Source organism: Hemiscyllium ocellatum (genome assembly GCF_020745735.1).
Source record: "Hemiscyllium ocellatum isolate sHemOce1 chromosome 27 unlocalized genomic scaffold, sHemOce1.pat.X.cur. SUPER_27_unloc_4, whole genome shotgun sequence".
In the NCBI taxonomy this organism is placed as follows: Eukaryota; Metazoa; Chordata; class Chondrichthyes; order Orectolobiformes; family Hemiscylliidae; genus Hemiscyllium; species Hemiscyllium ocellatum.
In genome coordinates this window covers 824190-838447 of record NW_026867509.1, presented here as the reverse complement: position 1 = coordinate 838447, position 14258 = coordinate 824190, and the positions used below count along the sequence as shown (strand labels likewise).

The window sequence follows — 14258 nt, the reverse complement described above, 5'->3', positions numbered from 1 at the left end:
AGTCAAGCATCATCTCCTGAAGCATTGAACATTATTCACTGCCTCAGCTTCTGTTGTTATACCGAAAACCAGCAGCTTCTGACTGATACAACAATAGGAAACTTATAAAATCTTGAACTAGGAGAACAGAACACTCTCCTGCTTTTGTTACACTAGGATATTTCCCAATATTTCTGTATCTCTGACCATTTTTAAAAATAATCTATGGACAAAATAACTTTTTAAAGAGACAGCTTTGCCACACTTTTGATCACTCTTCCTAAGTGTTTTTTAATCTATAGTGTCACCAAGTTACTAAACGTGCTAACCATAGCTTTTTCCATCTCGCTGAAGCTCCAAAGTGAGTCCACCCGCATCTACCGAGCTATCAAAGTGTCAGACAGGGGCTGCATCTGGGCACACATCCTGCACATGAAGGAATCAGGGATATGGGAACTGTCCTTGAATTACCAAATTGCACTGGAGGCGCATAGGATCTCCTACCATGATTTAACGCTGAAGTTAACAACAGGAGCAAAGTTAAGCAAAAGGAAATAAGTAACTTTCATGTCATTTCGTAAAACAGGAAAAGTTAGCGTCGGTGTACAGGAAACAAAATGTAATCATGCAGTGAGAAATACAAATGAGTTTCGACTCATCAAAGAAAACAGAAGCATCAGCGACAGAAAAGGCAGTTGTGATAGTAACTTGTGATGGTGAGTTAATAACTGTTTGTAGAGGTGCCTGTTGTACTTAACGAGGAGTCTGAGAGCCTGGTTTATGTCTGATCTGTGCTGAAGTAATCAGTATTCATGCAGTAAGTAATCAGGGTTACTTCGATATTTTCAGCTTGAGCAGTCAGAAGCTGATTGTATTCCCAGAAGAGCTGGACGCTTCAGTGAATAATTCTGAGTTGCTACTTTTTGTGAAATCTCTCTTGATGTTGTTCCCTCTTGTATTGGAGAAGTACATGAAAAAAAAACTGTCTTTGAATTGACCTCTTTGCCAAGAGGTGTGTTGAGAATACAATGTAATAAATCAGAACTTAATGTAACAAAATAGAATAGAATAGCATATTCGTTATTGTAACATGCAATCCTTTGCAAGAATTTAGTGAAAATGTTTTTAACTATCTGCCTTCTGAAGGCGACATCTTAAGTACAAGTACCTTGGTAGAAATCTTGCATACAACAGAGGTATACAAGTAGTTGCATTACTTTACAGAGTTTAAAACTAAGATCGAAAAAAGAACATATTTAAAGGTTTGACATTACAGCAAGATAAGACATTATAAATACACATGACATCGTTGCACCTCAGCATAGCGCATCCACGTTGATTCTAATCTACCAGCCGTCTATACTCCACTGCAAGCCTCCAGTCCGCTCCATTCTGGCACTCAGTTGCTCCAAGGTAAGTTCAAGTATTGCTTTCCCCATGCCAGTCTCGGTCCAGATCTCGCTAATACTCACGTGACCGAGGCGACCTCCCGTGCTGCTCTAGGTCTCACAGCTCACGTGATGATCAGAGACTTGCATCCCTGCGCTGCTCCAGGGATTCTGTGTCGTTGCTACCTACAACGATAATTTAGAGCTTGCAAACCAGATTCTCTGTCAGGCCTCGTTGCTCTGGTACTTGTGACGCATGCCTGCTGCTGCAAAACGATTCGGTTTTGGGGTTCAAGGGAGAACAAGAAAAAAACAGAGAAAACTAACCGAAGGAAAGAGAAAGAATAGGCGGGGTAGAAGAGCTCCAGCAGGAATGCTTTTCTCGAATGCCGTCTTTCCAGGGAACTGTTATGGTAGTTACTGTGTTCGAACAATTAGTTAGGAAATTGTACTTTATGTATTAAGCGGTTATGTTTTTCACTCGTTAAGTTATTCTAAATAATGTTTTCTTTTGTTTGCATTTTAACTTCATGACATAAATTAGTTGTGTTTTGTTTAATGTTGTGTTATTTCATCAGTCTCATCATATCTGGAACAATGAGTTCGCATCTATTTTTACAATAAGAAAATGTTAGGGTCTTGGCACCCTTCTTAAGATATTTTTACGTGCTCTCCTCTCGTCCATAAGAACTGTAACACCGGGAATGAAGAGCTGATATTATAAAAAAAATTCAAATTCCGCGTGTGTTCAAAGAGGCAGGATTAGAAATTCCTTATTTAGTGGATTGGTGAAGAATAAAGAACGACCAATCCATCAGTTCAATAACAGCACAGCTCGAGAAGAAATATTTTTGTTACCGAATCACATCAGACCTCATTGACAGTCGATTGCATGGAGTTCGTGGAGGTGATGTCAATTTTAGAAAAATTACAAGGGGGAGAACGGAAGAGAAGAGCACAATGCCTTGGTGAAACTGGTTTGCTGTGGTTAGAGCGGTGAACCTTTATTGTAGAGTACAAAGTTCTGTCATTCTCCAGTTGACAGTTGATTCGCCCACCCCTGTCCTGAGCATTGTACATAATGTAAAACTCGTGGAGTTTCGTGGAGCACCGGACAGAATCAGGAAAATTTTTTTCGGGAATTTAAGTTTTCCAGGACGTAGAAGTTGCACATGCTAGTGAGTAACAGTAAAACCACAACAGAACCTGCACAAACAGAATCTAACTGACAGTTGAGTCTTCTGAGCAGTTTATCATGATGGTGTAAAACCTCAAACTAACCAAAGTTATTTTATTCAAGGAATAAAATATGACAAAATAAAATTAACTTCTAAATTCAAATTAAGGTGAAGTGGAAAAATCTACTCCCTTGAAGGAAGAATACACCTTCCATGACAATTAAAGTAATAAAAGGAAATGGTTAGTTGTTGATGATGGAAACTCAGCTGAACTGAATCTATCGTTTTCATCTGATTTTTCTGTGAACATTAAGAAACACAGTTTATGCATTCACATAAAATCTTGCTAGAAAGTACTTGTCTAACTGGGAGTTATTTCTCTCCAAAAATGTAAATACAAATTTAAAATCAAATATTCATGCATTTGCCATGTTGTTATTATCACTGCTATCTAGAGCAGTGTTACCCGGACTCTTTCTGCTTCTCCAGAACTCCACAAATTTGAAAAAAAATCTGTAAGTGTTCATTGAATCTGCTTTCTCTATTCTCTCCCTGCGTAGAAGAGAACAAACCATCTTCCCCAAGTACCAGTTTTCTAAGACAAGTATTGAAAAATGTAGAAAGTAATATCTAAAATTAATTTTCAGGAAATCACAAACTCATTCATAAAATTATAATCTTTCCATTCTGTACGATGGATTACCACACAATGAATGAAGTTTCTATGCTGCAGTCCGAGATTTCAAGTTTCCCATATCCCTCAACTGCAAACCACTTCATTTGTTTGTACAGCTGTCTCTGTTCTCTGTATTGCTGTTGCTGCAATCGTCAGGACGTTCAGGTTTTTGTACAGCTCTGTCTGTGTTCTGTGTCACTGTGTCCTAATCGTTAGTCTGGTTACGTTTTTGTACAGTTCTCTCCGTCATTTGGATCATAGTGTATGCTGAGCGCCGACTCAGTGCACAGTAATACACAGCAGAGTCACTTTGTTGTATTGTGGCGATATATAAACGAGTAATTTTCGCTGCAGAGTCAATATCAGCAGAAATTCTTCCTCCAGCTGCATTTTTGTTATTCTGCTGTCCTGAAGTGTATCTCTGAAGCAGGTATTCCAGAGCCTGTCCTGGGGCATGACGGTACCAGTAAACTGTGTACTGACAGAATCCTGAATATTTACAGCTTAAAGTAATGGTGTCAACTGCAACTGAGGTTTTGACAGTAGGGCTGTGAGACACCAGGGACGGGGAATCTGGAGAACATATTAAGAAAAAAGGTTTTAGAGCACTGGTTGTGCTGGAAACCTGGAAATCGTGCAAACATTTCTGTCATTAAGAGATTTTTTCTTAATTTAACACAGCTTTGACACGGTCTTCATCATAATTAACAAATTAATATCCAGATGCTGCAATTTCTTGCTGTTGGCAGAGTGCGTTGTTATTACCAGATTCAAACATCAGAATGCATGATAAGAATTCAGAATTAAGACTAAATTTCAAACGGAGTTTGCAAATGAACTGCAACAGGGAAGGATCCCAGGAGAACGGGCAAAAACTACAGAATGGGAGGAATTGGTTTTATTTGAAGAATCTACACATGCACTACCGATACTGTGTTGTCTGCTTCAATCGATTTTATTAAAAATCTTCTTCTGTATTTCTGTTAAATGTACATCTGGGAAAAAAAAATAGTTCATGCTCCTCTTCACTCAGATGTTCACTCTGCAGATTTACATAACAGACAATTACCCCCGCCATGTTACATCTTTATGGTCAGTAAGATCCAACAGAACGTCATAAAACTCATCAGCAGTTATTGACCTAGATGAACGGTAAGTATCTGTAGGCCACAGTATTCGGGAAGATAATTAAGAACAGTACTGGCACAGCAGAAGATCATTCGGTCTGACGTGCACATACTGTGTCTCTGAATGAGGAATTCAACGACTACCACTTCCCACTCTCTGCCAGCGGCTGACACACACTTCCTTCTTAGATAATTATGCAATTTCCTCTAGAACACCTTGGCCAAGTTTGCCTTTCTTGCAGTCTCAGGAATTACATTATACATCACAAACATTGAAATTAAATTCATTTTGCTTAAGTCGTCATTGATTCTTTTATCTATTCAATGTGTTTGTTTCAGTTCTGGAGCTTTCCACCAATTGGAGCAGTTTGACACTATCTGCTCTGTTCACACTGTTCATGAATTTGATTAACTTCATTAAGTATGGAGGAAGCGAATGGTTTTGGGCCCATACTAAAACTGTTCGACAGGACTTCCCTGGTATGGAGGAGTTTACCTGTGAAAAATGTTTGGGTAGAATGGGTTTGTTGTCACAGGAACGCAGGAGATTGCAGGGCGATCTGACAGACGCCTGTAAGATTGTGAATTGCATGAAGAGGATGGAAAGTATGAGTTTTTTTTCCCAGGGTGGAGGGATGAATTCCACGGCGAAACAGGTTCAAGGTGCGAGGCGGGAGATCATAGAAGAGGTACGCGATCCAAGTTTTTCACACAAAGAGAGGGGAGTGGCCAGAAGGCGTTGCAAAAGGAGACGATGTAAGCAGGCACAGTAGCAGATTTCAACAAGTACCTGGACGAATACACTGAAAGGAAGGGAATGAAAAGATACAGATCATGTGTGGAGAAAGTTGTGGTATGGAAGGGAAAATGTGTCAATGGAAACTCAGAGAAATGAAGGCCCTGATCTTGTGCTGTATTGTTCTTTGTTCTCGATTTTTTTTCACACTTCACATCTTGAAGAAAAGTAGACAGAACATCTTCAATCCATCTCCAGCTCCAAAGTCCTTGTACCATGAAATAATTCATGTACATGTTTCTGCATGCTCTCTCCTGCCTTCCCATCCGTCCAAAATGACGTTTCCCACTAACTAATACAATGTTCTCGTCGATTTCAAAGCGTGTTCTTCAGATTTAACAGTCTATTTGCTTTTGGACTGAATGCCCCTCTTAGTACAGCTTATGAGACTGATTGCATTATTTTGCAATTTATCACGACAGTTTCATTATTTTATGCCTGTATGTCAACGTTCTGCAACATTCCATAACCACACTGTAGCACCAGGCTAACTTTGGAACTATTCGTCTTTCCATATACCAGGGAACTAATCTCGCTTGATTTCACTTCTCTGATAATTGCTTCAAATAATTTCATTTCAAAATCTATAACTCTCATTTTGTGACATTGGCTTGCTGTTTCCCATCCTGTGAATTGGTCCCAAAGTCGCACAATTGACATTTGGGTTCAGGCATTGCCACTTACACAGTAGATTTTCTGTCACTGAGAACTAGATTATCAGAATATCTGACAATTTCAAGTGCTTCACTCCATTGATGAACAGTTCTACACGATTACTGGCAAGGTGTTCTCTGAAATTTGCATCACATGGAGACATCAGATCAAGAATAGTCCATTCAGGGCAATTGACTGCATCTGTTTTTGTGCATTCTAAATGCCTTCTCCCTCCCGAACTGTAACTAACACGTTTCTAACTGATTCCCGTTTCCTTACATTCCCTTCCAGTTTTCTTTCTCTATTTTGCAATGACGCCATCACCATAATGAACCATTCGTTCCAACCACTCCACTTGTCAGCCAGCTTCATATTCTGAACTGTCTCAGTTCAAATAAATTCCCCTGAATATATCTATCTATTGTCTTGGCGCTTCATGTATTGTAAGGCGCTTTCGCATTGAGTGATATACAATTGGACCAATCTCCACATGCATTTGGTTTCGCTATATGGTTAATGTAACACAACCCCCTTTAATACTATCGATAACTGTGAACCTGGGCTTGCAATTGAAGTTCAGCATCATAGATTCAAAGAGATGTGTAGCATGGAAACAGACCGATCAGACCAAGTCGTCCATGAAGACCAGGAATCTTCAATTAATCTAGTCCCATTTGCCAGCATTTATCCCACATCCCACGTCAGCCTTCCTATTCAAATGCCTATCCTGTTGACTTTCAAATGTTGCAATTGTAACTGTGTCTGTTCCTTGCTGTGGCAGTTCATTCCAAAAACACTCCACACTCAACATGAGAAAGTTAACGTTTATGTCCGATATAAATCTCCCACCTCGCATGAAAGCGATGCTCTCTAATTTTCGACTTCCTCACGCAGTGGAAAAGGTATTGACTATTCACTTTATCTATTCTGTTCATCATTTTGTAAACTTCTGTCATGTCACAACACAGATTCTGAATCTCTAGGGAGAAAAAAAACTCAGTGCATTATGTGTCCGCTTTTGCCTCAAACTCTCGGAACATACGTGCAAATATCTTCTGATTCCCTTTTAAGTTTCACAATATCTTTCTTATAGCAGGGATACCAGAATTGAACGCAGTATACGAATGGCCTATCCAATGTCCTGTTCAGGTGCAACGTGACCGTCCTACGTGCTATATTTAATGCACTGACAAAGAATGGGAACCTTCGGAAACTCCTTTTTCACTATACTGTCTACCTGCTACTCCAATTACGAAGAAACTGCATTACACCTCTTTATTTGTCAAGGCTCACTAGGTCCTTACCACTAAATGTAGATGTCTGCCCTTATTTGCCCTAAAAAAAGGTTGCATCTCATTTTTCATCGATTCGAAACACTGTTTGCCATTCCACAATCCATCAACCATCTGACCAAGATCCAGTTGTATTCTGAGGTAACTTATTTTGTCTACTATATCACCAACTTTGGCGTCACTTGGAATCTTATTAACTAGACTTCCGTTATTCAAATTCAAAAATCAGTTCACCCAGCACCGATCCTTGTGACACACCGCTGGTCACAGTCCCACAGATCTCAGAGCAACACTGCACCACCACCCTCTGATCGAAAAATAGATCCGCTTACTGTGAAAGGAAGAAGCAAAACGAAACACAAGGCCTTAGCAACCCACTGATATTAAAGGTTACTTCGCCTCTGCATTTAGACTGACTCAACAGACAGTGGATAGTTATGTCTCTTGTTTCCACGACTGTTAAATTAACGAGTTCAGTTGTATAAGAGGGTTGTTCAAGGGTGGCATGAAATCAACCTGGAAAAAAATGTCGTTATTAAAGAAGGACTTTGGAGACGTCTACAGTGACAAATCGGGCAACATCTTAAAACCAGACATCACTTGGAGGGGTCCTTGAGTGCGAAAGTCAGAAAAGACCATGAATTATCAGATTGAAACGAGCCAGTTTATCAAAATCAGTCATTATCTAGATTCGAGTCAAACTGTTAAATACTGCGTTGATTGTCTGCTTTCTATGAATTGAAAAGTTGAACACAAAGGGAAAGTTGCATTCGTTTCTAATTTGGTTGTTCGTGCTTTGCCAGGAAATTCGAGATCCCAGTCGAAAAGAGCCACCATCAGCATTTCAAATATTAACATTTACGATGGGTGGGTGCCTGAAGTTATTCGTTTCTTTCTAAGGGAGGCAAGGGATGAAATTAATGCGAATATTTAGGCAACAGAAAGAAACATCAGAAAGGATAAAATTAAATTCAGTCACTGACTGCCCAATTGTAAAATTCTGCCAGGACTAAATCTAGGAAATCTGTAGCCTGCTCTAACATGTTCTCGGCTTTGTGCCACTCCAGGTCTCAGACAAATCATTGTACAACAAGGTGCTCTTTCCTGATTCCTCATTCCCATTGCCAGGATCAGACAAAAATCCTTTGCACATAAGACAGCTACTTTGTTCGCAGTAACATCCAATTCAACATGTGGGCTTGGGGCTTAGCAGTTTGATAACCTGAATCCATTTATAACAATTAACATTGAGAGTGAGAGACTGGGATTATGCTTGCATTATCTTATGTCTTTTTTTTTAATAAGAATGATACAGATCAGGTCAACCAAACCTATTGTCTCTTGTCTCGGGTTTTACTCTCAGCCCTGACTCATACTGCTAATTCTGCTCTCAGATCTAAAATTGCAATGAAAACTTACCTTAGAAAAATGTTTATTTTAAATGAAGTTATGTTGAGGGAATATAGATCACAAGAATACAACTACAGTAAGTAGTTTCCTGCACAGTGTTGAACACGGTCTGTTTTGAATTCACTTACCAGCTGTGACAGTCACCATTGTCCCGGATCCATCCACTGCTTCGTCGGAGTACCACAGTGACAAGGTTCTCGGTCACACCTTTGCAGAAAAACTACTGATACACCAATCTCTGGGGTAAAAATCATCACTCGGTTCTACCTCATTATCGAGTTGCTTTGAGTCAGTACACTCAATTCCAATTTGGATATAATACGTCAGTTCAAGTTGTCCTTGAGGAAATTCGAAAATCTCAGAGACAAGGCACAATAACCTGAACTGGAGATTAGCTCTTCTCAAAAATTGAGTGCAATTCAAAAGATCCAGAATAGAAGTCAGAAAGTACAATAAAACCAAACCAGGACGCCAATTTCTTCTAATGCATACGGAGCGACGTGCCACAGAACATTGATTGTAATTGGACATGATATTTGTTTAGGTCTCATTCACCGTGTAATCCCAGTAGTCACACAATGTTTCTAGTCAGCATCAAATCTCTCGGTATGAATCAGAAGCGAATTTTTTTTGTTTTAAAAGCGGCTGCAGGTCCCAGCATCAGAATTGGATCCCATCTGTTATTAGTGACGCTTAAGAGGGATCAGTCATTCCCAACACGGATTAATTAACAGCGATCAAACAAAAGACATCACTAACGAACGTTTTCAGCATTAACAAAACTCAAAATGATAACAGCGACAACCTAGTTTTGGTATAAACCGGACTGTGGAGTTGGTGGTCAGAGATGGAGACGTGGGGAGTTCAAGGCTAAAGGGCTTCGGAATTTCATTTACATCTGTGATAACATGCGGAGAGTTTTTTGGTATGGTGGGAGGCCGGGTCAAATCACTGTGTGCTATCTCTATACCAGGCTTTACAATAATATGTGGCAGTGTCTTTAACATTCACATCCTGAACCTGCAGCGAAAATGTCTTTTCTGCTGTGTTCGTCCTCACAACAAACCGTCCTCCTGACAAGATCCGCTCTCGTTTTGCTCCAGTCTCTGTTTGTTTGAAGAACTCCCCCCGCTCTAAAGGACGTGCAAAGAAGCCACCGTAGAAAACGCAGTCGATGCTGAAAGACTGGCACTCTTTCTTGATGTCCGCTGGTGGGGACTGTACCACTGACTGACAAAAGGATTCTGGAAATTAAACGGAGAGATATTAGTCCGCACAAAGGAACTGAACCAGAGGCAATGCCGATTTTTTTTTCATGGATTCGGGAAGCTTTGTACTAATTGTGCACCATGTTGGATTGTTGGATCCGTACTAACCGAGTGTATAGGTACACAGTAAAAGGACAAGTATAGCTCCCATCGTGCTGCTGCCTGGTGTAGCAGATGTTTCATGCAGTCTGGAAGCTGACTGCTCCTCTGGGAGAAGGCAGCTCAGAGCTGGACTAAAATGAAGCAGAATGATCAAGTTAACATGCAGATGCAGCTGTTCTTGATCCGGATGTGAAATCATTGCCAACGTTACACTGACGTACAGGGGGTGGGGTTGGAAACTGTTGTGTGAGTAGAGGCTGCATCTACGTCCACCCAGAGAGCTGAGCGGGAAAGTTGGTCATCTGGTTTCATTTGTGCTTTTCTTTGAGCTTGAAATGTTGGTCCAGGGACTCGCGATATATTTCACAATCTGGAAACCCCACTCGCTACATTCCATTACTAACACGGAGTCATTAGTATTCCCCTGAACTGATTGGCATGATTTTGGTACAATATATAATCAGGAGGAGAGCGCCTTGGACTCAGTCAATCCGTATCTGTCTGACCTCTGAGTCTTAGGTTCACATGTGAGATAACTCAGTCGAATTGTCAACATCATGAAACACTGTTTGGAAACATCTTCAAGTATTCATTTTATGAAGGGTTTCATATCAATGTACAATTTGACAGTTGGATTCATCAATTCAAGCCTGTCGTGACGTTTAAAAAGTCCAAGATTTATCTGAATCCTCCGCAATCCCATCGACTGACAATTAAGATCCATGCTTTTTCAAAAGCAAAAATGTATTTAAATTTGCCTCAAAATATTCATATACCTGCTGTAGTGCCTGTAGAGAAAGAGAGTTCCAAAACCTCACAGACCTCTGCGAGGAAATAAATCATCTTTATCTGTGCAGTAAATGATTGAATCCTCATCATTCACCTGGGATTCCGATTTCAAGATTCGCCGAGAGAATAGAACATTCTTTATATACTTGACTTGTGAAAACCTCCCAAGGTCTTATATTTGCGAGTGAAATGGACTCTTTCTCTTCTGGCCTCCAATGAACAAGTCTCAACTGTTCATGCTGACTTCGCAAGTCAACCATTCGAGACATTGCTTCAGTAAAATTTCGGTGTACTGCTTTCAATACATTCTCACTCTTCTGAACTAAAGAGTTCAGTACAGTGCATAGAATGACAGTTGCGTTCACACAAATAAATGTGAATCTGAAGCAGAACTTTCTGAATAAGTTTCTGTTCAGAATAGAATGTGAGAAAGTGTTCCCACTCCTAAAATATTCGATAGCCAGCAGACACAGATTTAACAGTACGTGGGCCACTAGCCCCAGAGAACAGTATGAACCAATAGCCCCGAAGCGGCAAATGGGCCACGATCTCTGGAACTGCGTAAGGTTTGTCGGTTTTGAAGCAGGGGAACAGAACAGTACGTGGAAGCAGTCCTACAGGAGCACGCCAGCAACCAGCCACAGAGCACTGTATGGGCAGTGAGTCACAGGCAGACACTGGTACGGAGGAAGCAGTCCATGAATTACTCTGGAACAGTTCAATGCCGATATGTAATGAACTGTGGCTTAGAGCAGAGCGAGGATTGCTGGTGGATGGTGGACTGAGATCTGGTGCGTTAGGTCCAACCACATACAGAGACACTGTGGTGAGCTGTTGTGACATAATGTCTACTTATATTTTTAAACGTGTTCTTCAACTTGGTATAATAATGCAATTACTTGTATTTGACTGTTGTATTAAAGATTTGTACTGAAAACGTGTACCCCTAATATTTCGTCATAGGAAGACAGCCATTGCAAATGATTTTCACTGTACTCTTGCAATGTGCACGTGACAATAAAATGATATTCTAATCTTGTAATATTCCGGAAGAAGCATTGCAAAAAAGGATGACATAAGCTCTTTTTCACACAATGAGCCATATGTTTATGGATGAAAAGCCTAGAAGAGGCTACAGACAGTTTTAATTCAGATACTAGAGAGGGCATTGGATATTAACATAGAACATAGAAAAATACAGCGCAGTACAGACCCTTCGACCCTCGATGTTGCGCCGACCCAAGCCAACTTAACCTCCACTAGCCCATTATCCTCCATATGCCTATCCAATGCCCGTTTAAATGCCCATAAAGAGGGAGAGTCCACTACTGTTACTGGCAGGACATTCCATGGACTCACGACTCGCTGAGTAAAGAATCTACCCCTAACATCTGCGCTACACCTACCTCCCCTTAATTTAAAGCTATGCCCCCTCGTAATAGCTGACTCCATACATGGAAAAAGGTTCTCATGGTCAACCCTATCTAAACCCCTAATCATCTTGTACACCTCTGTCAAGTCACTCTTAAACCTTCTTTTCTCCAATGAAAACAGCCCCAAGTGCCTCAGCCTTTCCTCATATGATCTTCCTACCATACCAGACAACATTTTGATAAACCTCCTCTGCACCCGGTTCCAATGCCTCCACATCCTTCCTATGGTATGGCGACCAAAACTGCACGTAATACTCCAGATGCGGCCGCACCAGAAACTTATACAACTGCAACATGACCTCAGGACTCCGGAACTCAATTCCTCTACCAATAAAAGCCATATGCCTTCTTCACAGCACTATTTACCTGAATGGCAACTTTCAGAGATCTGTGTACATGGACACCAAGATCCCTCTGCTCATCCACACTACCAAGTATCCGACCATTAGCCCAGTGCTCCACCTTCTTGTTCCTCTTACCAAAGTGAATCACTTCACATTTCCCTACATTGAACTCCATTTGCCACCTTTCTGCCCAGCTCTACAGCTTATCTATATCCCGCTGTAACCTGCCACATCATTCGTCACTGTCAACAACTCCACCGACTTTTGTATCATCCGCAAACTTGCTCACCCAACCTTCTAGCCCCTCCTCCAGGTCATTTATGAAAATGACAAACAGGAATGATCCCAAAACAGATCCTTGCCGAAAACCGGTAGTAACTGCACTCAAAGATGAACCTTTACCATCAACTACTACCCTCTGTCTTCTTCCAGCCAGCCAATTCCTGATTCAAACCTCTAACGCACCCTCAATGCCCTACCTCCGTATTTGTTTGCAGTAGCCTTTCTTTTGTATATCAGAAAAGTGCGCAGGTTATGTGCGAAAGTTTCATGAGTTTGACACTAAGCTGTTGAATAGCCGTCTCTGGTCGAGTAACAAAACATGAATCTATTGCTCTATGAGATCCATTGGACAAAAATGAAAATATTCTATCAATTTTCCTAATTATTTCCTGCACGTCATTCCTAATCTGCCATTCTTCATGGACTGTGACACCCTTCTGCATCTCAGAGCTCTGCAACTCTTGCCATTTAGATAATGTACTTCTTTTTTATTCTTTCTACCCTATCGGACAACTTCAAATATTTATGTACATTGATTTGTTTTTTTTTAGATCTTTCTGCAATTGCTGAACCTACCTGCATTCGTCTTGTCCTTTGTTTTGATGTTAATCAGCTTACTCGGCATCTTTTTCTTGAGAGTCACTTATGTCACATTTTCTCTATACTCAGATCCAGGTGACATTTACCTCACTGAACTGAATTTCAGTAATCCGGACTGCATTGTTCTGCAGGTATCACGGTGGCTCAGTGGTTAGCATTGCCGCCAGGGACTCGGTTCGATACTAATCTCAATTGACTGTCAATGTGGAGTGTGCATATTTTCCCCGTATTTGCATGGATTTTCTCTGTGCGCTGCAGTTTCCTCCCACAATCCAAACATGTGAAGGTTTGGCGAATTGGCAATGATAAATTGCCCATTGGTCAAGGGGTAATTATAAGGTAATCAGGTTGGTGAATCTGTCTGGGTGGGTTACTTTGCTGAGAGTCGTTGTGGGCCTGTTTCCACACTGTCGTGATTCTCTGTGTGAAGGCGATAGCTATGCTTCAAGATGTTCAATATTCACAGGTACTCACAGACAATCTTAGCATTGGGTTATGCAAAAAAAACTTGCCAATCTGTCGATGCCAATCTGCAGAACATTATATCTGAATGCGACTATTCAGAATAGATCTGCATGCTAAACTTTCATTGATAGTTGGATTGTTTAAAACAGGAGTTAAGCACACTCTTGTGTAAACAATGACTGAGCAATTAGATGCTATTGCAGAAGGCCATTTTGCAGTCTTCTGTTAATCTTCATATTATCGCTTCTTTAATCTTTGGCACAAGACAGCACAAGTTTAAATTTTGATCCGATCTCGACATTAAAGGCCACCGTTTTAAATCCAACAATGAAACTGATATGTCAGCAGCTTAAATTCAAATTCTCAGCAACAACTGTTGCCTTTTTTGTGGAAAATACTTTATCTTTGTATTAAACTATAAACTTTGTTTGTTCTCTGGCCTCCAGACACTTGCATTGGCTCTAATAGCTAGAAC

At 40.6% G+C, this 14258-nt stretch overlaps 1 protein-coding gene across 1 annotated transcript; it reads right to left on the bottom strand.

Moving 5' to 3' along the window:
* Window positions 1-3426: 3426 nt before the first annotated feature.
* LOC132808242 (uncharacterized) lies at window positions 3427-13343 on the bottom strand. Its single transcript, XM_060822064.1, has 4 exons — window positions 13295-13343; window positions 9453-9744; window positions 8629-8696; window positions 3427-3794 (listed from the first exon to the last, which is right to left on the bottom strand). Exons 1-4 carry the CDS (start codon window positions 13341-13343, stop codon window positions 3427-3429), a joined length of 777 nt encoding a protein of 258 aa, XP_060678047.1.
* Window positions 13344-14258: the final 915 nt, after the last annotated feature.